Source organism: Pseudophryne corroboree, chromosome 1 (assembly GCF_028390025.1).
Source record: "Pseudophryne corroboree isolate aPseCor3 chromosome 1, aPseCor3.hap2, whole genome shotgun sequence".
NCBI lineage: Eukaryota > Metazoa > Chordata > Amphibia > Anura > Myobatrachidae > Pseudophryne > Pseudophryne corroboree.
This window is the reverse complement of record NC_086444.1, coordinates 529,898,935-529,923,587: the sequence shown is the minus strand read 5'-3', so window position 1 is coordinate 529,923,587 and position 24,653 is coordinate 529,898,935. Positions and strand designations below refer to the sequence as shown.

Below are 24,653 nucleotides of genomic sequence, written 5' to 3'. Positions count from 1 at the left end.
TACAAATAAGTTGTATACAGCATAATAAAATCTGTAATAACAGTGTAACTCCCCGGAGTAATAGTATAAGTCGATTATTTAAAACAGATATTGCAGACCACCTTGTATAATAGATACATTTAGTATACACAAGGAAAAAGTATCATTGAGCAGTCACTAGTATAAATTATTGCCAAAACCAGCCTACAGAGTATCAATAGGTGTGTGACAGCGTTTTCAGTATAAGGAGATCGTAAGTGGTAGTCACAAAGCTTAGGGGTCTATTCATGAAGCAGTAAAAAGTGTGGAGAAGTGAGCCAGTGGAGAAGTTGCCCAACCAATCAGCATTGAAGTAACATTTATCATTTGCATACTTTACAGTTGTACAGAGCAGCTGATTGGTTGCCATGGGCAACTTCTCCACAGGCGCACTACTCCACTCTTTTCACTGATTTATGAATAGACCTCATAGTCATTATAACCGTGGGCACTCTCGATGATATCCCGACAGTCTCGCCATGGTTATTGAGTGAGCTCCCCAACAAAGTGCTGTTTAAAAGGACTAATTCACCTGCAAGATTACATTATTCTGACAAACCACACACAGTAGACTAAATACAGTGTTTGTACACTGGGTATATTACTGTACCTGCTTGCATTTTTCCAGATTTGTACAGCCCATGCCCTGCTACTCTTTGTCTCTCTATAAGCATCATAACGGAACAGTTAGAGAAATACAGAATCTGATTTTTTTATTTATTATTTTGGTCTGTATAGAAATATTCTGTATCTGTTTATTATTTTACCTCTGCCTACATATTTATTAAAGCCCTTCTATTAAAACTTACAGCTCAATAGAGAGCTACAGTATCCTATATTTATGCCACTAAACATTAGTAGGGAAATGAAATACAACTTATAATGCCATAAATTTCACCTATTCCCTCGTCTCCCATTTTTCTAACACTCACTATGGGGTATATTCAGTAAGAGTCGGATCCATTCCGACATGCATTTGTCGGAATGGATCCGACAACCCCTATTCAATAGATTGTCCAAATTCGGCTGTCGGATTTGGCCGGGGTCCATGCGGCTGTCAGCAGGTCCCCGTGGGTGAGAACACAGGGAGCTGCTGGAGCCGCACATCACGGCTGCCCAGTGCCGGGCTGCAGGGAGAGAGGTGGCTGGCCGGGGGGTGGCCATCAAGGTACCTCTCATGCCCGCTCCCCATAGTCCCCCGCACCGCTCCCCGTCTCCTCACCTCAACCCGACTTTTTTAAAGTCGGATTGAGATTGTCGGAAAGGGGGCCAAACCCTGTCGGATTTGGCCCCGTTTCTGACAGAAGCACACGGATCGGCGGCTATTCCACCGATCTACGTGCTTTCCGACAAGTCGGGAATTCCCGACTTGTCGGAAAAAAACCTGCACTTTTTGAATAGGACGGAACCCCTTCCGACCGAAATCTGTCGGAAGCTGCCGTCTTTCCGACAAGACGGCAGCTTCCGACAGCTATTGAATACACCCCTATGAGTTCATTCTGCTTCCTTTTGAACTTTCCTGTAATTAACTTTCACCCACACTCAACAGACAATCTGAAACCATCCCTGCTCTCCTTCCCCTCAGTAGTTGCTTCCACTCTTTGGAAGATTGCTATACAAACCTACAGTGAAGAGTGAAAGAACCTGTCTGGTTCTTAAATAAAGACCTGGCAGTAGCATTTCAATAATATATATTTTATTTTTTTTGTTTTTTAAATAGGCAGCAAAAAGCCTATATTGCAACACAAGGACCCCTGGCAGAGACAACAGAAGACTTTTGGAGGATGCTATGGGAGCACAACTCAACGATTGTTGTAATGCTAACAAAACTTAGAGAAATGGGCAGGGTGAGTACCTAGAATTACTTGTGTCACATAATTAAAATTAAGCTATAAAGCAATATGCTTAAGTACCATGCAGTTTCATAAATTAGCTACATCACTATTAGCAAGTAACTATGCACTGTCCACTTTGGGTGTTGGTAAAAGGGGTAATCAGGGAAAGAGGTGTATATACAAGGCATGCAGCTTCAGTCTGCCTTTGCTATTAATGGCTGATAGAGCTTAGTGTGGCTTCAGGCAACAGCTTGTAGAACGTCAGTGTTTGGGAATAGGAGTAATCATATTAGTACTCATTCTTGGGATGAAAAGTTCAGCACAGCATCGGTAATAAAGGTACAGTACATCAGCTGTGTATAGTATTCGCTGTTACAAACCCATCACTGGAGGGAGCTATTGTTTTCAGTGACAACAGGTACCAATGTACTGGATTTATATCCCACACTGGGCTATACTTGTAAACTAGCTACCAAATTAACTTTAGTGATGTTAGCTGTGCATATTTTCTAATTTAATGAGTTCTGTGTCATATAGTAACCAACAGAAAGAGTAAAGGGAAGCAAACGGGAGGTACAGTATAATAAAGTGTACAAAGGGAGCGGTGGCCCAAGCACAGGGCTGTGTGGTCTATACTGCTGCAATATAATAATCAAAGGTGCCCGCATTTATTTTAAAGCAAGATACTGTACTTTATTTTTGTTTCAGTTCTCTAGTTTTATAGTTGTTTATTCTTCCTGAATAGTGGAGTGAAAATAAAATATGGCAGTGTAGGTTGCCATCTTTATCTCTCCAAAGCAACCTTCCCTAACAACAGTAGCAGGTGGGTGTTTACTGCTAGCTGCATATTCCTATATTATGATGTAGAAAATAAAACATCTGTGAAATGTTCCATGTCCCTTGCTGTCAACAGTGAGGAGAACGATGGAAAATGAACTAGGTGTCAAAAGCCGTGGACTTTTATTTACATAAAATATGGAACATTTGTTCATAAACTAACACGTTATCTTATGTAAATTGTGCTTCTTCTTTTAGGTGAAGTGTGATTACTAAAATATATTTTTACTTTTATCTCTACAGGAAAAATGTCATCAATACTGGCCTGCTGAACGGTCTGCCCGCTACCAGTACTTTGTAGTAGACCCAATGGCAGAATATAACATGCCTCAGTATATCTTAAGGGAATTTAAAGTAACAGATGCTCGGGTAAGTTACTTTCCAATTAAAATGTTAATTGTGTTTTTGTTTTAGAAATAAGTAGCAACAACGGAGATGGCAGTGGTTCCCAAACTGTGTGCCATGGCACCATGCGGTGCCTCAGGGCACATGCCGAGGGTCGGTGGTCACATTATTTATGGCCAATGCAATAGGCTTACCCAGTGCTTGTAGCTTCCAATCACAAAATATGTGGACAAACAGAAGTGAATCTTGTCCCTCACCACACAATTAAACCTAAGGATGACATAGAAACACAATTTACTTTTTTTAATATTTTTCGGAATTTCTCAATGAAAAACTATTGGCCTAGGGGTGCCGTGAAAAGAATGCTGAAACTCTAGGGCGCCGCGATTCAAAAAGTTTGAGAACCACTGCACTATGGATTGCTTTTTGGATTTAAATTTCTTTATCCATTATCCATTATAATTCAGTTTATCTTTTCACTAGAAACTTGCTTCAGTGGTGTTACAAGTACCTAGTAAGCTCCTAGTTTGTATTCTCATGCACATTGGCTGCGGCCACATAATGACTGTTGTCAGCCTTTTATTTTATCACTATATGCTGTAAATATCGTTTACTTTGTATAGGCAGTGGGGTGTACTAGTTGGGAAAATGATATTGTATATGATTTCATAACCAGCAGACAACATTGCCATGGAAATTCTATCAAGCTGTATACATTATAACTCTAGTTCTGGCTTTACCAATATCTTGAAACAATTAAAGTTTCATTCTCCAAACAGTTTTGTTCTGTTTGGATGATGCACAAGGTTACTCACTTTACAAGCACAGTCCAAGCTTTTCTCATTGTTCAGGAATGTCAGGTTTATCATATTTAACTGAATTATCTGCCAACATTTTATTCACAGCAATAGAATGAAAACCATCCACTCTGTGTACAATTACATATCATAAAATTGCCCAAGTGCCATGAACGCTATAAACTGAGCACATGATTTCCATTTACTGCCATAGGAATCACTAGAGCAATGTAATAAAGTATTCTAGTAGATTAAATCCCAACATTCTATATTATACTGTTCAAAAGTATATCACACATTAGTGTATAAAGGGGGTGATTTAGACCTGATCGTAGATGTGCTAAATTTAGCACATCTGCGATCAGCTTCCCTGATATGCGGGGGGATGCCCAACACAGGACTAGTCCGCTCCTCATGTCAGGCCCTACCCCGCCACACAATTACAAAAGCATCACATAGCAGTGATGCATTTGTACTAGAGGAGTAGCTCCCTGCCAGTGCAGCTCCTCCTGTGAGGCTCCCAGCAGCTGCGTGTGATGTCACGCAGCCGCCGCGGTCCGCCCCCCCCAACGGTCCAGGCACGCCTGCATTACCTGGACCACGCCTCTTAGACAGTGACCAAATGTCACCAGTCCGCCCCTTCGCGTCCAGCGACCGCCTCTGCCTGATTGACAGGCGACAGCCGTCGGCTGTCTGGCATACACCGGCGCACTGCGATGCAGGCGCATGCGCAGTTCAGACCTGATCGCTGTTGTGCGAAAACGCACAGCACCGATCAGATCTGAATTAGGCCCAAAGTTGTTCGTTTAAGCAATGTACTGATTGCAACAGGGATATACAGTACATCTAAAGAATGAAAATACTTGTCTCAGAGGCATCTAATGTAGTAGTGCATATCATACTGACAAATGATTATTATTCCCCTTTTTGATGTCATGATTATGAAGTGGTTGTTACTGTAAATGCTTGCTAATCCAAGGGAGTGACTAGTGAAGTTATATCGATAGCCACAAAAAATATGATAAAATTATGAATGTTTTTCCCAGAAAAGTGCTGGTTTAACATGTTAGGAAAGTAAAGATAGGAAAGACCACCCTTCGCTACAAGACATTACATTCTTATTGTCTTTACATCTGTGTATTTAATTCTTAACTTGAGGTGTTGGCAATTTACAGTAGGTGGTTCCCTGTGACTTTTTTGTAAAACCATTTGTGTTCCCAAATAATGGGCCTTATTCAGATTTGTTAGCAAACCAAAAAGCACACTAATGGGCAAAACTATGTGCACTGCAGGTGGGGCAGATATAACATGTGTAGAGAGAGTTAGATTTGGATCGGGTGTGTTCAAACTGAAATCTAAACTGCAGTGTAAAAAAAAGCAGCCAGTATTTACCTTGCACAGAAACAATATAACCCACCCAAATCTAAGGGCCAGATGCAACATTGCTTGGAAAGTGATAAAATGGAGAGCGAAAAGTACCAGCCAATCAGGTCCTAACTACTATGTCACAGGCTGTGTTTGAAAAATGGCAATTAGGTCCTTATTGGCTGGTACTTTTTCACTCTCCATTTTATCACTTTCCAAGCAATGTTGCATCTGGCCCTTAGATTTGGGTGGGTTATATTGTTGCAGGGTAAATACTGGCTGCTTTATTTTTACACTGCAATTTGGATTTCAGTTTGAACACCCCCCACCCAAATCTAACTCTCTCTGCATGTTATATCTGCCCCCCTGCAGTGCAGCATGGTTTTGCCCATTAGTGAACTTTTCTGGTTTGCTAACAACTCTGAATAACTCCCAATGAATGCATTTTGTATTATTTTGTAAAATTACGTTGTACAAATACCTAATGTCCAAACGTTCATAAAAATGTAATAAAAATAAGCTGTCTTGTAGCCAACTGTTAAGTACATATAAAGTACATACATTATTAGTTCAAAGCAGAACAGTGATACTCTAAGCTGATTTAACCTGAGTTAACCTGGGCCTTATGTAATTATGTTTAATACATTTTGAATTATGGATTTCCTACTGTTATACAAGCTCAGATTGATTTTTTTTATTTCACTTACTAATTGCAATGTATAAAACTTTTATCCACGATCCCATTCTATGTAAAAAAAAATATTTTATTATTATTATTGTTTATTATTATTATTATTACTATTATTATTGTTATTATTATCACTATCAGAGAAGCATGTGCTAAACTCGCATTGGAGCAGCTCAACACACATAAAAGACAGTCTCTTGGCTCTTATGATGTAGAATAGCAGCTTATGGGGGTCATTCCAAGTTGATTGCTCGCTAGCAACTTTTTGCAGCGCTGCGATCAGGTTAAAACTCCGCAAAAGTGCGCATGCGTATGCACCGCAATGTGCAGGCACAAAGAGGATTGGTGCTGGGTGATGGATTTAATGAAGAATCCATTCGAACAGTCGATCGTAAGAAGATTGACAGGAAGAAAGCATTTATGGGTATCAACTGACCGTTTTCTGGGAGTATTTAGGAAAACGCAGGCGTGTCCAAGCGTTTGCAGGGCGGGTGTCTGACGTCAATTCCGGGACCAAAAAGACTGAAGTGATCGCAGCGTCTGAGTAAGTCCAGAGCTGCTCAGAAACTGCACAAACTGTTTTTGTACCGCTCGGCTGCAAAGGCGTTTGCACACTTGCAAAGCGAAAATACATTCCCCCATAGGCGGCAACTATCTGATCGCAGCACAGCAAAAAGTTGCTAACGAGCGATCAACTCGGAATGACCCCCTATGTTGCTACTCTTTGAGGTGGACTTAGAGTCCTGTAGGGCTTAATCTGCGGCTTCTGCCTATTATTAATGTTATTATTGCTATGCCCCATCTACACATTGATTTTCAAGTTAGAGAGATTCCCGCACCAGATTATAGATAATGAGTCCTTTTTAGGGAATATTTATGATGTCATATATTGTGCTGACCAAACAAATATTTCAACACAATTTTATTATAGTGGTGCTGCTTGTTAATCTAGATATACAGATTAGAAAAGAAAAGGGGAGAAAAAGCAGATCAACTTCTGATAGCAGCACTCATTCCCTACATCTACACATTGAACAACAATCCCCTATGCAGTAACGAACATTCTTGGTGCCGAGCCCTCCTCCAAAAAAGGTGTTGGTGCGCTGTACTGTCACAGAGGGATCTATGGTCCTTCTACAGTGAGAAGTAGGCAACGGAATAGTGAAATTACGATAGTCGTGATGTTCTGACCATCGATGGTCGCAATGTTCGGACCATTGACATTTTTACCAATGTTGCAATTTATTTATTTATTTATTTTAGGGATATATTTTATATAAGTGTTCTTAACCTACTTCAGGTTTAAAGAGAAAGATGACAATTTCTGAGCATTTTTTTTTTTAAATATTAGCCAGTTAAGTGGTTAATGAATTGTGTGCTATTAAAGGAGTAGGAGGTTGCACTGTGATGTGCAGTTTACATATCTGTGCTGTGCATGCTTCTGTCTGGCACCTTGAGACATCATTTTAATATGTGACAAAGAGACTTGTAGTAGGCAATCACCAGGATGCACAGAGATGAGAAGTTAACATTACTCCTGTTGTATGCTAATATTATAGCTAGTGCTGTGTAAAAAATTAGTGATGTTACGATATGTAAATTCTGATTTTTTTTTCCTCATGAAAAGGCAAAGAAGACCACGTCAAACTATGTTCTTTATAGTGAGCTAAAAGTGTGACAGCATTTGTCACTTGTCCCCTGATGCATTTCCACCTTTCATCTCCCCCATTCAGAATTGATCTGAGACTTATCATCTCTCATTTCCAATCACTTTAAACTTAATGTGGCAAGACCTACTGTATAATCCTTTTCACCTTGCATGACTCTTACCAAGTTTTGTTCTTTCTACAAACAAAGGACAGCTTAATAAGGACATACTATTGATCTAAGCATTCACTTATTCCATTCTGTTTTCACATTCATAAATTCTGATTGCTATTTATATCCGCAGGAGGAGGAGCTAGTAAGGCAAATCGCCCCTCTGTGTGTGTCTCAGCATTTTGTCTGTCATTTTATACAAAAAGAAACCATTTTTTCTGCCTAAGTGCTTATAAGCATGTAAATAACCCTAATTGCATGAATGTGCAGCCTTCCACAATACTGAGCTAGATGCAGGGTTTGAGTGCTAAAAGGTTGCCCAACCCAGATTAAACGGGATGGGGCTGTGGGCATCCCAGAGGTCAGCATACCGACCCCGGGATCTCGACCGCAAAATGACGCCGGAAGGGGGGGGGCGAGCGCAACAGAGCCCCTTGCAGGCTCGCTGCGCTCACCACGGGCTTGGTGGCTTGCAGCGCTCGCCACAGGTTCTGTTCCCGCTCTATGGGTGTCGTGGACACCCACAAGTAGGAATAGCCCATGTTAGTTGGCATGCCGACTGTCAGGATTCCACTGTCGTTATACTGACCGGCGGGATCCCGACCACTGGGATCCTGACCACCGGTAACATGATTACATAACGCTCCATGTGTGGGATGTAACGAGTGGGAATAGTCCCTGTTAGTCGGCATGCCGACTGTCAGGCGTTTGATCGCTCAGTAGCCCGCTGTGGGCATGGTGACTGCCGGGATCGTGAACTGCGGACACAGGACCGCATCCCAATTAAACGATGCATTTTGCACTGTTTCCTTGTTTGCTTATTTATTCATGTACTTTGGGCCTAGTTCAGATTAGTACTCACATGTCTACGCAGCTGCAGTTTTTCAGCCTACGTAATTGCTAATCATCGCAAGTGAAGCAGCCGCCCAGAAAAGAATAGAAACAACCATCGGAGCCACCACAAAGTACTCAGCAACTAGTACACATACTGTATGCCACATTGATGCAGAAATGAGGAACATCGACTCTCCGAGTGAGACTGCAGCAGTAGTACTGCTGGTGCCATGTTTCTCTACGTACATGATCGCAGCAGTGACATGCCAGCATTTTGGCTGCCACTTCCCGTTACCACCCCCAAACGGTTCCTTACACTGCAAATAAATCTCTATTGTGAGCAGCATCGCAAAAGTTCCTTGGGCCTTGCATAATACAATCGCAGCACATGTGCAGTCTTGCTCAGTTACATGAACATCGGCATTGCGTTCAAATCTGAATCAGGCCCTTTGTTAATGTTGCGAAACCTTTGTGGTGCCATAGAAATAAAGGATAATAAGTATTATTATTATTATTATTATTATTACTGTTAATAATAATACAGGTTGAGTATCCCTTATCCAAAATGCTTGGGACGAGAAGTATATTGGATATCGGATTTTTCCGTATTTTGGAATAATTGCATACCATAGTGAGGGGTGGTATTCATGTGACCGACGGTCGGGAGACCGACGGTCACATGACCTCCTCCAGCTTCCCGACCCCACTATCCCGATGGTCGGCATGCCGACCAACAGGGACTATTTCCACTCGTGGGTGTCCACGACACCCATAGAGTGGGAATAGAACCCGTGGCGACCGTAGGTCGCCACCGAGCCCGCAGCGTGGCGAGCGCAGCGAGCCCGCAAGGGGCTTGCTGCACTCACCTCTCCCCGCCGGGATCCCGGCGTCGGTATGCTGCCGGGATCCCGGCGTCGGTAAGCTGACCGGCGGTCAGGAGACCGCCGGTCAGCCATACTACACCCCATAGTGAGATATCATGGCGATGGGACCTAAGTCTAAGCACAGAATACATTTATGTTTCATATACACCTTATACACACAGCCTGAAGGTCATTTTAGCCAATATTTTTAATAACTTTTTGCATTAAAAAAGTGTGTACACATTCACACGATTCATTTACGTTTCATATACACCTAATACACACAGCCTGAAGTTCTTACAATACAATATTTTTAATTTCTTGATGTATTAAACAAAGTTTGTGTGCATGAGCAATCAGAAAACAAAGGTTTCACTGTCTCACTCTCACTCAAAAAATTCCATATTTCGGAATATTCCGTATTTCGGAATATTTGGATATGGAATACTCAACCTGTAGTAATAATAATAATAATAATAATAATAATAGCAAACATTTCAGAATAAATAATTTGTTGGATATCTATTAAGCAGAGGTTTGGTGTGTGATTTGTAAACTGTTTGGATATGCGTTACAATCCCAAACTGCAGGATATTCTATGGTGGTTTGTAGGCTGACAACTAAAACTGTATCCAATGTGTTACAGAGTGTGAAAATCCCAAATGATGTCCGGTTAAAGGGCCCCATACACTTACGCGATATGTCCGTCTGACATGTCGCAGGCAATCACCCCGGCAGCCTCCCGGGGGGCAGGACCACCCAAGATACATTGCATGCTGTCCTTTTACATACAATGTATCTTGGGCGATCCCAGCCATGCCTGCAGGGTCGGACATGATTCAATGTGCAGCACATTCAATCTGGGGGATCCGATCCGATGCTCACGGGAACGCGCATCGGGTCGGATCGGAAACACCTCCAAAATGCCTGATTTCATCCGATATATCGGGCCGAATGCCCGAAATCGGATGAAATCGGGCATTATCATTCTAGTTTATGGGGCCATTTATACCACACCACAAGGTAAAACCAGACAGGTAGGATCCAGCTTTACTACTTCCATTAAAAAATTATGAGGATCTTGGATTTAGCGATTACCTGCCCAATGCTGACTAGCACTGGGCCCCACATGGTACCACTGGCCTATGGGCTCCAGGGTAATACAGTTACAATGTAGTGCACAACATATAAACATAATGATGGAAATTAATATTATGAAAAGCATTATTACAGTTAGTTCACAAAAGATCATATACATGTCCACGGTCATCTAACCTCTATAATCGAATCAATCGCGGCCCGTTTGCCTTAACCGGTGTGCCCGTGGCTGTGCACGGGCATGTGCATATGCACCAGCTTCCATTGGAAATGCATTGGTGCATACAAGCCTGTGACTATTCATAAGCAGGTGTTAATAGTCGATGTCGGAATGCGTGCGCACATTCCAACACATCGTGGCAAGAATGGGAGAGGACCCATCTGCATAGTTAGCTAAGCAGGTAAGATACAAGGCTCTGTAGAAAAGACTAGCTTTGTGTCAATATCCAAAGCTGCCAAATACTCCATCAAGCATGAACTTTAAGGCTGTGTGTTTATATAATTGTTGTGGTGGAACACACTATATGGGTTTGTGGTTCATACAATTTAAGGACCATGGAAAACAGAAGATGTAATGTCCATGTCTGTGGCTGACTTCTTACATTGTCAGCAAACAGGGAACAAACACATTTGGTAACTACATTGACATGCCTTATTTACCAAAAATGTATGTTTTCACATTTGACTGTTCATTCTGTTACGGTTATTATTGCCTTACAGTAATTGTTCATTGTCTTAATTGGTTATTCCAATGCATCCACTTTAACCTATATTACCACCTACATATACAGGATGGCCAATCGCGGACAGTAAGACAGTTCCAATTCACTGACTGGCCAGAGCAAGGAGTGCCAAAGTCCGGAGAAGGATTTATTGACTTCATAGGACAAGTACATAAAACAAAAGAACAATTTGGTCAAGACGGGCCAATATCTGTACATTGCAGGTAATTGTCAATCTTTCTCAAAAGTTTTTTTAAATTCTAGGTTGCCATGGCAGCAAATATTGCAGAATGTCTGTGAAATCCATTTAGACTATTTCACTATATTCACTAGTATACTGTATATGATGTTATTTTTAGGGAGGGCTACAGAATTTGAGTTGTTCGTTCTTCAGTACGATAGATTCATTGGCAGACTGGAGGAACTTGGAAGGAATGCAGGAGAGGTGGAAAAAACTGAAAAGTGCAATGCTAAGTGCAACAGACCTTTGTATCAAAATGGTTAGGAAAAGCACCAGGAAAAGGAAGCCAGTGTGGTTCACAAAAGAAGTATCAACTAGTGTGAAAGCAAAAAAGATGGCTTTTAGGAAATACAAACAGACTCAAAATAATAACGACAAAGAGGTGTTACTGGACAGACGGAAGGATGCTAAGAAAGTGATCAGACATGCAAAGGCAGAAGCTGAGGAGAAAATGGCCCAGTCAGTAGATAAAGGGGGCAAAACTTTTTTTAAGTATATAAGTGAAAGGAGAAATTCAAATGGAGGAATAATAAGACTTAAGACAGAGAGTGGGCATTTGGTGGAGGGAGACAAGGCAATAGCAGATCACCTAAATAATTATTTTTGCTCAGTATTTACTACAGAAGAAGGGATGGGGCCACAGTTAAGTTGCTAGGACATTCATAAAAATAAGGTAGATGAAAATACATTTACAGAGGAGAAGGTCCTAACAAAACTTTCAAAACTAAAAGTGGATAAATCAATGGGACCAGATGGGATACACCCAAGGATACTCAAAGAGCTAAAAGATGTGCTGCTTACACCTATAACATAATTATTTAACCAGTCACTAAATACAGGTGCTATTCCAGAGGACTGGAAAAGAGCAAATGTAGTTCCACTGCACAAAAGTGGAAGCAAGGAAGAAGCAAGTAATTACAGACCAGTAAGCCTTACATCAGTAGTAGGGAAAGTAATGGAAAAACTATTAAAAGAAAGAGTAGTGGAATATCTTAAATCAAACAACTTACAGGATCCAAAACAGCATGGATTTACTGGTGGGAGATCATGCCAAACAAATCTTATTGACTTTTTTGACTCTGTGATGAAAATAATAGATCAAGGGGGAGCTGTAGATGTAGCATATCTAGACTTTAGTAAGGCATTTGACACTGTCCCACATCGCAGACTGCTAAATAAACTTGAAAGCCTGGGGGTGGATTATAAATCAGTTAAATGGATAAGAACCTGGTTGCAGGATAGGAAACAGACAGTCGTAGTTAATGGAGTGCAATCTATGGAGGGAAATGTTACCAGTGGAGTACCCCAGGGATCTGTACTTGGTCCAGTTCTCTTTAATATCTTTGTTGGTGACATTGCAGATGGTATTGAAGGGAAGATATGCCTTTTTGCAGATGATACAAAGATATGCAACAGGGTAGACACACCGGGAGGGGTCAAACAAATGATAAATGACCTAGGTAGGCTTGAGAAATGGTCAAGAACGTGACAACTACAGTTTAATGCTAAAAAATGCAAAATCATGCACTTGGGTCTTAAAAACCCAAAGGCTAAGTATAGTATCAAGGGTACTATAATGGAAACTACTGAGGAGGAAAGAGATTTAGGAGTCACTATTTCAAGTGACTTGAAGGCAGGAAAGCAATGCAACAAAGCAATGAGAAAGGCAAGTCAGATGCTTGGTTGCATAGGGAGAGGAATCAGTAGCAGGAAAAAAGAAGTGATAATGCCACTGTATAGGTCATTGGTACGGCCCCATCGGGAATACTGTGTCCAGTTCTGGAGACCCTATCTCCAGAAGGATATAAATACATTAGAGAGTGTACAAAGAAGGGCAACTAAAATGGTGCATGGCCTACATCACAAAACTTACCCGGAAAGGCTAAAAGATCTTAACATGTATAGTTTGGAGGAGAGAAGGGAAAGGGGGGACATGATAGAAACTTTCAAATATATTAAGGGTCTTAACAAAGTTCAGGAGGGAAACATTCTTCAAAGGAAGAGAAATATTAGAACTCGAGGGCATACATTGAGACTGGAGGGGGGGAGGTTCAGGGGAAATTTAAGAAAAAATTACTTCACAGAAAGGGTAGTGGATAAGTGGAATAGCCTCCCATCAGAGGTGGTAGAGGCTAAGACTGTAGGGCAATTTAAACATGCTTGGGACAGGCATATGAATATCCTTACAAAGAATTAAGGTTAAAAAAGGGTTGAGATTGCCTAAAGGATAAAATAAAAAAGGGGCAGACTAGATGGGCCAAGTGGTTCTTATCTGCCGTCAAATTCTATGTTTCTATGTTTCTATAGGGTAGCATCATTTTAGTTGCATGGATGGCTGTACTATACTATTTTTAAAGCCTGCACAAGATGTGTTATATATTGTAGTGAAAAATGTATAGCTCTATTCATATGCACTGCTGAATTATGTGAAACACACAGCTGTTATATCTGAGAGCTCTTATACTGCATATTTCATATTTAATTTATTAATAATAATAATAATAATAATTATATATACATTTCAAAGAAAGTTATTTGTAATCCATGCAACATACATACTTAAATATTGATCATTATACTAAATAACTCAAACAGGTGCATAATTATTATGCATGATTTATATTGATTAAATACTGAATAAATATAAAAATACACCATTTTTAACTTTAGAAAATAATTATAAATGGAGTTGGCAAGTACTAAAACACATAGAACATAACACACCCTAAAGAATGGTGATATCTGCAACAGACACAGCTTGTAGCACCTTTAATCCTTTCTAGATTTGCCATGGTTGCTAAAAGAAATCAAAGGCAATGTTTATACCGTGTAGTCTGCAGGAGTCATTGGTTATCTATCTTCTCTGGGTTTAGAAATCACCTTGTTTTATCTCAAATTTTTGCCAGACTGTAGCATGTGGATAAGGTAATAATGTCTGTGACGCATTTACTTCCTTAAGTAATACACAAAAGATTGGCATATTATGGCAGTATATTTTCTCACTGTTCTTTGTAAGTGACAAAATACTGATAAATGAATTGTGAAGCAGAAGTAAGGAAGCATGACAAAGATAGTACAATTGCACAGTTCTTTCTGTTGGGCAACTGGAAAAAATAAAATGTTTGGACATTTTTCAAGTCGTTTTACTTTGAAACATAAAGCTGAATTAATATTAAATGCAAAATACGCCTGGTTTTGCATTTAGTATTAGTACCGCTTTAAATTTTGAGGTTATGCTGCATCTTAGTGAAGCTAGCCCATTGCGTTCATCATCACTTTGAGGCAATAAGGCCCTTCTCACTTTTAAAATAAGTCAGTTCAGTTATACTGTACATCGTTCAAATCATTATCTGAAAGTATATCAGATTTAATCATTAATATATATCAGGAAGTAGTCTTTTCAGCACTCATTTGACACTAGCAACCGATATTTAAAAAACACAAAGTTAGGGTTGGTCACTAAATACTCTTAATGAAACTAGAACTAATCACATACTACTTTGTTTGGCTTGTAATTAGATAAAGCACTTTCATCTAACAGTTCATTACCATTCTGCTGTACTTGTAACAGTGCTGGCGTTGGAAGAACTGGAGTATTCATAACTCTGAGTATTGTTTTGGAAAGAATGAGATATGAAGGTGTTGTAGATATCTTCCAGACTGTCAAAATGTTGAGAACACAACGACCTGCCATGGTACAGACAGAGGTAAGTAGAATTATCCACTTTATCCTGCTATTATAATGACATAGACATTTTATTAGACGGGCAGCGCTGCAGTTTCTCTGATAAGGTACATAATTATAAAAATGAATATTTCTTTTAAAAGGAGTGAATCACATTCAAAATATAAATATAAAAAATGTATCTTATTAAACTAAAATCAGTATAAAGAATAATACCATTTTAAGCCTTGTTTAAACCAGAATACTGCATTCCAGTGGATTATATTACTTAAAATTAGTTGCAAAAATGTAATAATCATAAAACAAGCAACACGTATAATAACAGATCTAATATTAGTCTTATTATAAATTGAGTAAGTAAAGCAATAGGAAAAAAGTGTGCTGGATTAACAGTGGTATAATCCTCATTCCTATGGCACACATCCCAGCTGTCCCAATTTTCGTGGGACAGTCCCAGTTTTTTGGGACTGTCCCCTGTCACATGCGCACAGAATCTATTCAGTGGAGACAGACGTACTGGGGGCATGCCAGCAGCTCACAGAGCGCTAGGTATGCCCCCTCACTGACGAAAAGGTAACTCATGATCGCAACACTGCCATGAAGCCACGCCCCATGTGCATAGGCCACTCCCCCTTTTGGGTGGGCACACACTGCTCGCACACAAAAGTCCCGATCCATATATTTTTAATGTTGGGAGGTGTGCTATGGTAAATACTGTAAGTGTCCCATGTAGCCTGTGGAGCTCGATTACCAATTCTATTTAAATTCAAGTCTCAGCTGGTAAGGCAGATCCAGCAGAATGGGACTGAAGGATCGGCAAACCAATGATTCATTCATTACCAGCACACTTTCAATGCAGTTGGATTTACTTCGATATCAGATTTTCTTATTGGGTCTTTGGCCCTCATTCCGAGATGTTCGCTCGCTAGCTGCTTTTAGCAGCATTGCACACGATAGACCGCCGCCCTCTGGGAGTGTATCTTAGCTTAGCAGAATAGCGATCGAAAGATTAGCAGAACTGCTACTAAAAATTTTCATGCAGTTTCTGAGTCGCTCCAGACCTACTCCTAGATTGCGATCACCTCAGTCTGCGTTCAGCCAGCCACTCCCCCGTTTCTCCAGACACTCCTGCGTTTTTCCCTGACACGCCTGCGTTTTTTAGCACACTCCCAGAAAACGCTAAGTTACCACCCAGAAACGCCCCTTTCCTGTCAATCACTCACCAATCAGCAGTGCGACTGAAAAGCGCCGCAGGATCAACAGCAAAACTGATAAGTTTTTAGTAAATTAACTAAGCGCATTCGCGCTGCGTACAATGCGCATGCGCATAGAGCAACAAATCGCAGCATAGCGAAAATCGGCAACGAGAGAACAACTCGGAATGACCACCTTTGCTTTTTAATTATCAATAAAGAATCTATACAAATTGATATCAATGGCTAAATGTAATAGCCTCTAAGTACCGGAGCTGCAGGAATTTTGTGCGAGTCTGCCCGTTTTTTAAAGCAGCAATGATTTACAAAGCAAAACCAACCTAGTTGTGCCTGGTAAATGATTGCTGCTTTAAAAGAAAAAATGTGCAGACTCGCACAAAATTCCCGCCGCCCTGGAACCTGGGGGCTTTTACATTTAGCCGCAAGTGTCACCAGCTTCTTTGGTATTTTAGTTGCTCATCACATAAGTAGTCTGATTCCCTCAGTTATCACAGTGGTCTCATCCAGACAGGTATACTATTCACGCAAGTGTAAACAGGTATTTTTTCTCTATAAAAGTGCTATTACTACATTACATTATACACATGTCATCTGATGACCTGTGGTCCTCCTCCTGGTTCTTGTCTTCAGTGTTAGTCGGGGCATGAAGGGCCCACCAGGGGAATGCAGTGGTAGAGGTCCATATTTAGGGGTGTTGCCAGTCTCCAAAGGGGGTGTGGCAACTACCGCAGAGGTTTGTCTAACCTTTAGATAATGCATGATCTGGGCCCCTTGATAAGTATGCCTGTGGTGCTCCTCCTGGTTCTTGTCTTCAGTGTCAGACGGGGCATGAAGGGCCCACCAGGGCCCACCAGGGGAATGCAATGGTAGAGGTCCATGTTTAGGGGTGTGGCCTGTCTCCAAAGGGGGTGTTGCTACTACCACAGAGGTTTGTCTAACCTTTAGATAATGCATGATCTGGGCCCCTTGATAAATATACAGTATATAGAAAATAAATACTGCTAGTGCATCATGATAATGTTCCAGATTATTAACAGCAATGCACTGTAGAGAATACACCAAAGTCCTGTGCAGTATAAAGTAACCCATGTCTAATATATAATTCAGGTGCACAGTCTGGATCCTGATCTCCTTCCTCCCCCTTCCCCAGGCAGAGGGGTCCACCAGGTGTCAGGGTGTTTTCCCTGTACCCCTGTAGGCCAGTCCAAACCTGCTTGTCTTGCATGTGAGCAGTAAAACAGCAATATCAAGTTTCTTCAACACCCTACAGCATTTAAACCCCCAATAAAAAAAAAATATTATTTTTTTAACCTTAACTGAGTATCATTTGTATATTTGCCAGGAGTGGATTTACTGGTATACACTAACTTGTGTGGCATGCATATACAGTATACACACAATATAATTTTTTATAAATAATAACACAAGCCTGTGTTTTCCCAGTTGTAACATACTGGGACATTTTGGTTGTAGCTTTTATATTAGCGAGCAATAAACATTAATCACCAGCCATCAAAGACCATCTGAATTACTGCAGTGACTTTTCTAAACTCTTAAATCCCTTAGCAAACTGATAACCTCTTCATAAAGTATGACACTGTTTCATTCATTGAAAGGCTTGAAGTACAAACTCCATTAAGCTGATGGCACTGTGTTTGCCAAACCTGCAAGTGTTTGCAAAATGCAAAAAACTATTTCTTTCTTACTTCAATGTATTCTGAAAAAAACATTCTCAGTAGAACATTCAAATAACTGTTTCTGTGAATGTTCTAAATACTGTAAAACTGTATTGTCAGCTGCACTGTATTCCACTATCAAAGCATGATCTGACAAGGTCCAAGGTCCATCCTTGTTTCCTGTGATTGCAGATATAATGATCATACTTCGTATCAGTTCCAAATGACTACTATAGGAGGAAAATATAACTTATTTATTAAGCATATTTTAGAACAAAACAAAATTATTTTTGTTACATTGACTTATCTCAATTTCTATTTGAAATACCTGTTTCAAAATGATTAAAAACAATCAGAGAATCAGTTAATTGGAGAGATACAAGTTGAAATGGAGACAATCCTTGGCTTTCATTTCGTACACTTACACACACACACTGGTGTTACTACAGTAAGTAGCAACAGGTTGCAAAAGACTTACCAGAATACTAAATCATCTGAGCACCATGCATATAATAAAGTGGTAATTAATTAAGATTAACCATTAGTCTAAACCAGTGTTTCTCAAAGCTGGTCCAAATGGAACCCTATGGGGCATTTTAGCGCTGAGTTTTTCCTATTCAAATGAAGGAAAGAAGATGAGCCACAGGTGTTTTCTATAGAAATCACTGCGTCTTTTTTCTCGAAGCTCCAGAGCAAGTCTGATTTGTCCTAAAATCGTTATTTTTAGGAAAAATCTAGACTTGTTCTGGCACCCATGTGACGCCCCCTATTGACAAATTAAGCAATTGGAAGTATCCAGTTAGCTTAATTAGTCCTTAATTACTCATCTTCAAAAGTGGTGTCTTCTTCCTCCAGGCTGTCGGGATCCAGTCTTCTGCAGCAGTAGTGTGTGTTTAAATATGTGTGAGTGTGTGTAAGTGTGTGTTGACCCCCCACGTACCGTGGGGTTTTCAAAGCTGATAACACTGCATACTGTGGGTATCGGGAGCACACATACCCACAGTAAACCAAAATAGGGAACATTGTTTGTGAGGTTTATTTGCAGCCAAAACCTCATGCCTAATTGGATTCCCCTCTAAAAGTGCTTTTTTTCTCACATCATCTAATTGGAGCAGAGATGTGTTGATTGACACAACAGATCCACAGCTACTGCTAATTATTCCTGTGGATACCTTGAAAATATGCATTGTTAGGGTTCCATGAGGACTGAATTTGAGAACCACTGCTATAAATTAATCGGTCATTTAATTGTGTCTTAATGGCACAATCAGATACAGCAAACATCAATTCGGCGTGAACTTGTTATGCATTTTATGGGACTGCTGCCTGTTTCTTCAGACAGTTTATGCCTAATTTCTAGATAACAATCATATACAATATATAAGATGGCTGCCAGAGTAAATAAAACTGTAAAAGTATAAAAATAAAACACGAATCTACAAGATCAGTCACTTAATTGCTTGATTATTAATTTGTCACACATTTTTTGTATGTATATCTTGATTATTACTTTGTATTTGTACTTTGAAGGGAAACTATTTTTTCTTTTCTATTTCAGGACCAGTATCAGTTCTGTTACCGAGCAGGGCTGGAGTATTTGGGCAGCTTTGATCACTATGCAACGTAGAAGATTTGGCCCATCCTGGAATTTTCCTTCAGGCCCTTCAAGATCCAGAGAGCCTCTTCTGAGCCATAATGTGTGCTTGGGAAATATTTCTTAACTCCTAGCTAAAGACCAATTACAGTAATTGGAATATCACACACAACAACAAAAAAAAAGAGAAAAAAATAGAGAAACTTTTTCTGGGTGGACCAAGAATACGCAGTTAAATTACCTATCCTAAGAAGATTATATAAATCCAGACTGGTCAGACATCTGAAGGATTCATTTCACCCACTCGTCTCAAGGAATCAGCTGGAAATGAAGGAAATAAGTGAAAACCCACGAAGAACCATTATCTTGTCTGGGACTGCATGAGTGTTCAATGATGAATCTTAAGTATACAACAGCAGGATGTTTAAATACGTCGGCTTCTGGATCCCAAGACAAATGCAAACTTTGCAGCGATATTGACCCTTCTCTCCATCAATGATCACGATAACACTTTAGTGAAACAAATGGGTGGGAAATGTCTAAAGAAAATCAAAGTCATTTATTTAGTTTTTTAGTATTGTAAAGATACAGCTGACCTGTGCTTCATTATTAACTGTGTAAACTTTTTTTTTTTAACAAAACGTTTATAAGGAAGTGAATAAAAACATTGCATTACTGTTAATTTTTCGATCAAAAACTATTTTTTTTTATGCGGTAGAACTGTTATATGTAATTATTCTCATTAGAAATACTAAAACGTTTAAACTTCGCACAAATTTGTGCAGTCCTGACATTTAACCATACCATTATTTTTTATTATATTTTTCATTTACATTTACTTTTTGTCATTTTTATATATATATATTTTTTATTTTTTTTTGGCGTCAAGTTAAAGGCAAACAATTTTTTTCATCTTGTTTGGAATCAACAGGGAGTCGCAAAGTATAAAGCTGCTGCAAACATAATTATATATAGAAGAAGTATGTATGGATATATACACACATTTGTTCTTCCATGTTTTTAATTTTGCTAATTAGTGGGGAAATTTTTCAGAACCATAAGATCATTTCATGTCAACTTGAAGGCTTGCATTTCTAAAGTGTTAATTTTGGTTTCATCACAAAGAAATGAGGAATGCACATCAGTGATATTCTAGGTTCACCCCCAAAAATTTACACACACAGATTTCCACGTGCTCACACATGTATGTACTTTGTTACACTGCTCAATATTTTTAACTCTTTAGTGCAATAATGAACCATCTTGTATATTATACAGGATATGTGCATGCTGGAAAGGTCAGTGTTTATCGGAGAGAAAAATATTGTATTATAAGATGTATGAAAAGTTCATGAAAATTGTATCCAACCATTTATTGTGTGTGATATATGATTAAATATGTCATTTGTAAGATATGTAAAAAAAAAAAAATGAAAAAAAAAAAAAAACAGACACAAAAGAAAAAAATCAAATCAAGGGCAAAGCCAAAAATTACTGCTCTGCTTAACGGAAATAATGTAGGTTTGTGTCACAGCAGTTTGACAATGCTGCTTCTTTGTTTTTTTTTTGCTTTTTTCCTTGCTTTTTGCATTTAGAGTGCCTTATATTTGATGCTTTTAAGCAACATTCTGTTTGGCCTTTGCCAGTCTGCTTTCCCATAATATCATATTTCTTTCATCTCAAAAATACAGATTGAACAAACACAGCTACTATGTGATATACATGCCTATTTTTTTAACAAATGTTAGTATGTAGGAGATAATTATTCTTCCAAGCACTTCTACATTAAACATGAGCTTTTTATCCTTTACGTAAATTGCTTTTAAGCTTTATAACCATTTTAAACAAATAGCATCTGACATCTACACACAGTGCAATGAAACATTTTTGTGCTTAACCAATATTCATGATGACCAGTAAACAGTAAATAATAGTAAATACCACACAGCACATCCACATTTGAAGTTCTGTGTACTGATTTGAACTATTTTTCTTCAACACCGACTGGTACTCAACATTTCGGTGAGGAAATATTGACTTGTATTCCTATATACCAACATTTTGGTGAGGAATGGAAACTTGAGTTGATCTGTATACCTGTCGTGTTGAAATTTCAACTGTGGACATTTGTATGGTGTACTTAAAATAATTTAATGGTCGTTTTCCATTGGTGATGGTCAGCAGGTGAGACTCGGACTTGGATACATCACTAGACTTTAAAGTAAAGGAGTGAGGCTATACACTCTGATATACTGTAATATTAAGGTCAACCTATATGCTTGAGAAATCAGTCTGTCCAATCATAAGTAATATTGTTAAAGCTAAAAAGCTGGTCTTATTATGGATGTATATTGGTAGACCATGATGTTTCTTTTGCCTAGTGTACGGATTGACTGAATGCTCATGCACATTGTGGCAGCAGAGAAAATGTCTATTTCCACTGTGTGAAAGTGATGGGTGCACTGTAATGTTTTTGAGTGCATTTTGGAATGACACTTGCCATTTGAACAGCCCAACTAGACACTTTATTAAATCCATTTCTTTGTATTGGAGTTTGTGAGCCATTATGTTGCCTTTACACTTCAGTTTCTTAATCTTAATTTAGAAAGCCGTCCAAGTTCCCAGTTAAATAGCGATGACAATTCTATAATTATACAACAGTTATGGGAATGTCTACATCTCTGGACTCTATGGGTTTTTTTTTCAACATGTACTCATTCTAAGCTTAGCAGCCATTTTGAATATTAGACTCTGTGAAGGGTTGTGTCATAGCACTTTTGTAATAAAAATACTAATGGAAGGCTACCTCTGATTAAAAAATTATATTAAACCAACATAAAAAGAATGTGCTTTTCTTGGGGTAACTTTATGTTTTTCTCATATAAACAGTATTATTTTTACATAGAATTGTTCTAAACTTGTTTAGTAATTGCAATCCTGAATAGAATATGTGTCATCCATGTTATAAATCTGTTAATGAATATATCATATTTTTATAGTCGCACATTCTGCAATGAAAGTAAATGTTTTAAAACTTTGTGTTAAAAATGTACCCATTTGCATAAACCCACTCATATATAATTAATGTAAGTTAAGTTTCAATCATTGATGTGCATTCCACTTTCTGTTTACTATCTGTATTATCATGGTACTTTATTATAAAAAGCATCTTTATCTGCGAAATACATCAAAGGCAGAAAATGCATTTCTTAAGCATTATTGGTGCGGTGCTATTATTTACCTATACCCGTATAGTTATGTATAATTTTGTAATTAGTTACATTGAAAAGAAAAAAGATATATAAACATGATTTGTATAGAACTTCACATTAGCTCTTTTTTGTCTTTTTATTTTGTCTTTTTTTTTATGCATGGTTCAATATTGGAGAAGATGAGTTAGAGGTGGCCCTCTTGGGAGAATTGCACTTTCTAAACCTTTGTACTATGCACTACCCTATTGATTCTACTCCCAATAGTCTTATTACTTGAACCCATCTTTTAAAAAGCAAATAAAAATTGCTATGAAATTTACATGTGTACATAACACAATACATTTAAGAGACAGTTTTGTGTTAGGAAAAGTGCAGATGTTTTTTTTTCTTTTCTCCCTTAATTCCCTTTTTGGTGGCAAGCCTTGCTAATAATTCAATATTTTTGCCCTGATGCTCCAAAAGTTCTATCAAATTCTGATTCTACCTTTTACATATGTTTTGTAGCTTTGCCATTCAAGCTTGGAGTGTCTTTGCAAGAATAATTCAAATTGTGTTCTCTCGTTTTGGATGCATAGACTGAAAAAGTTATAAAAAAACCTTGTAAAATGGCTTGTTAAAAATACAATTACCTCTACTTAGTAGTACGCGTAAATGTTTTACAAGATGAAAGGCGTGCTTTTTATTTTCTTACTTCGTTACAGCAGTGGCGAAAGAAGTCTGTCTGAAAATCAGTCCTTTGCTGACACAAGTTCCATTTGTTACAAATGAATTCTAATAAAAATGTCAGTGTTATGCAGTCCTGGTTATCCTTTCTTGATATCATGCTGCCACTTTTGAAGAAACACGGTTCTATGTTAGTTCACTAATTTCTGTCCTTTAATGAAGACATCCGAATATGAAATAGAAACTAACGATTTTTCCTGCAGAAATAATTGATAATTTCTTCAAATAAAACACTTTTTTTTTGCATTCAGTTCATCATGCGACACACAATCCTACGGTATAAGCAGAATAGCATTTTCTGTTTGCATTATTAATGCAATGTTTTTATTTAATTAAAACACAATCAGTCACATTCAGAGTTGCACATTTGTGAAAAGAATCTTGTGATTTGTCACACTGTGGGGGTAATTAAGACTTCATTGTAGATGTGCTAAATTTTCGCATGGCTTGTACCTGAAGAGCAGCTCCCTACCAGCGCAGCTCCTGCGCGCTGGCAGGGAGCTACCCGTCGCTTTTCGGGTCACAGCGGCTGCGTGTGACATCACGCAGCCGCCGCGGCCTGCAGCCCCGCACGGGCTGCGCCTCCAAAACACCGGCCCAACAGCACCAACCCGCCCCCTCCTGCTTAATGAATGCCTCTGCCTGTCAATCAGGCAGAGGCGATCGCTGGGCTGAGATGCCGATCGCATCTCTGGCATGCGCCGGCGCACTGCAGCGCCTGCGCATGTGCAGCTCAGAACTGATCGCCCACTGTGTGAAAATGCACAGCAGCGATGAGGTCTGAATTAGCCCATATGTCATAGTAACATACATAACTTTAAGCAGGTATTGGTGATTCAGAGCTGTACACATCCCAGATACATCTTTGCTTGTAGGTGAGTGGCTGTCACTGGGCATTAGAACAAAAGTATCTAACTTTGGGGAGAGATAAAGTGGAGAGAGATAAACTACCAACCAATCACTGCCATTTTACAGACTGAGACACACATGACAGAAGCTGATTGGTTGGCACTTTATCTCTCTCCACTTTAACTGTCTCCAAAGTTTGACACATCTCTAAGTGATGTGTAGGTGGAATTGTGGGCTAT

The 24,653-nt window shown here is 39.2% G+C and overlaps 1 protein-coding gene across 38 annotated transcripts in view; it reads left to right on the top strand.

Moving 5' to 3' along the window:
* Positions 1-23,638, top strand: part of PTPRD (protein tyrosine phosphatase receptor type D) — a 2,362,472-nt gene extending 2,338,834 nt beyond the window's left edge. For all 38 annotated transcript variants that reach the window (XM_063914017.1, XM_063914015.1, XM_063914014.1 and 35 more), the window contains 5 exons: positions 1,739-1,865; positions 2,934-3,059; positions 11,290-11,444; positions 15,033-15,168; positions 19,595-23,638. In XM_063914017.1, coding sequence (XP_063770087.1) covers positions 1,739-1,865; positions 2,934-3,059; positions 11,290-11,444; positions 15,033-15,168; positions 19,595-19,663 — 613 coding nt within the window. In that variant the 3' untranslated portion in view covers positions 19,664-23,638. The remainder of the gene's footprint in view (positions 1-1,738; positions 1,866-2,933; positions 3,060-11,289; positions 11,445-15,032; positions 15,169-19,594) is intronic.
* The last annotated feature ends 1,015 nt before the right edge of the window (positions 23,639-24,653 follow it).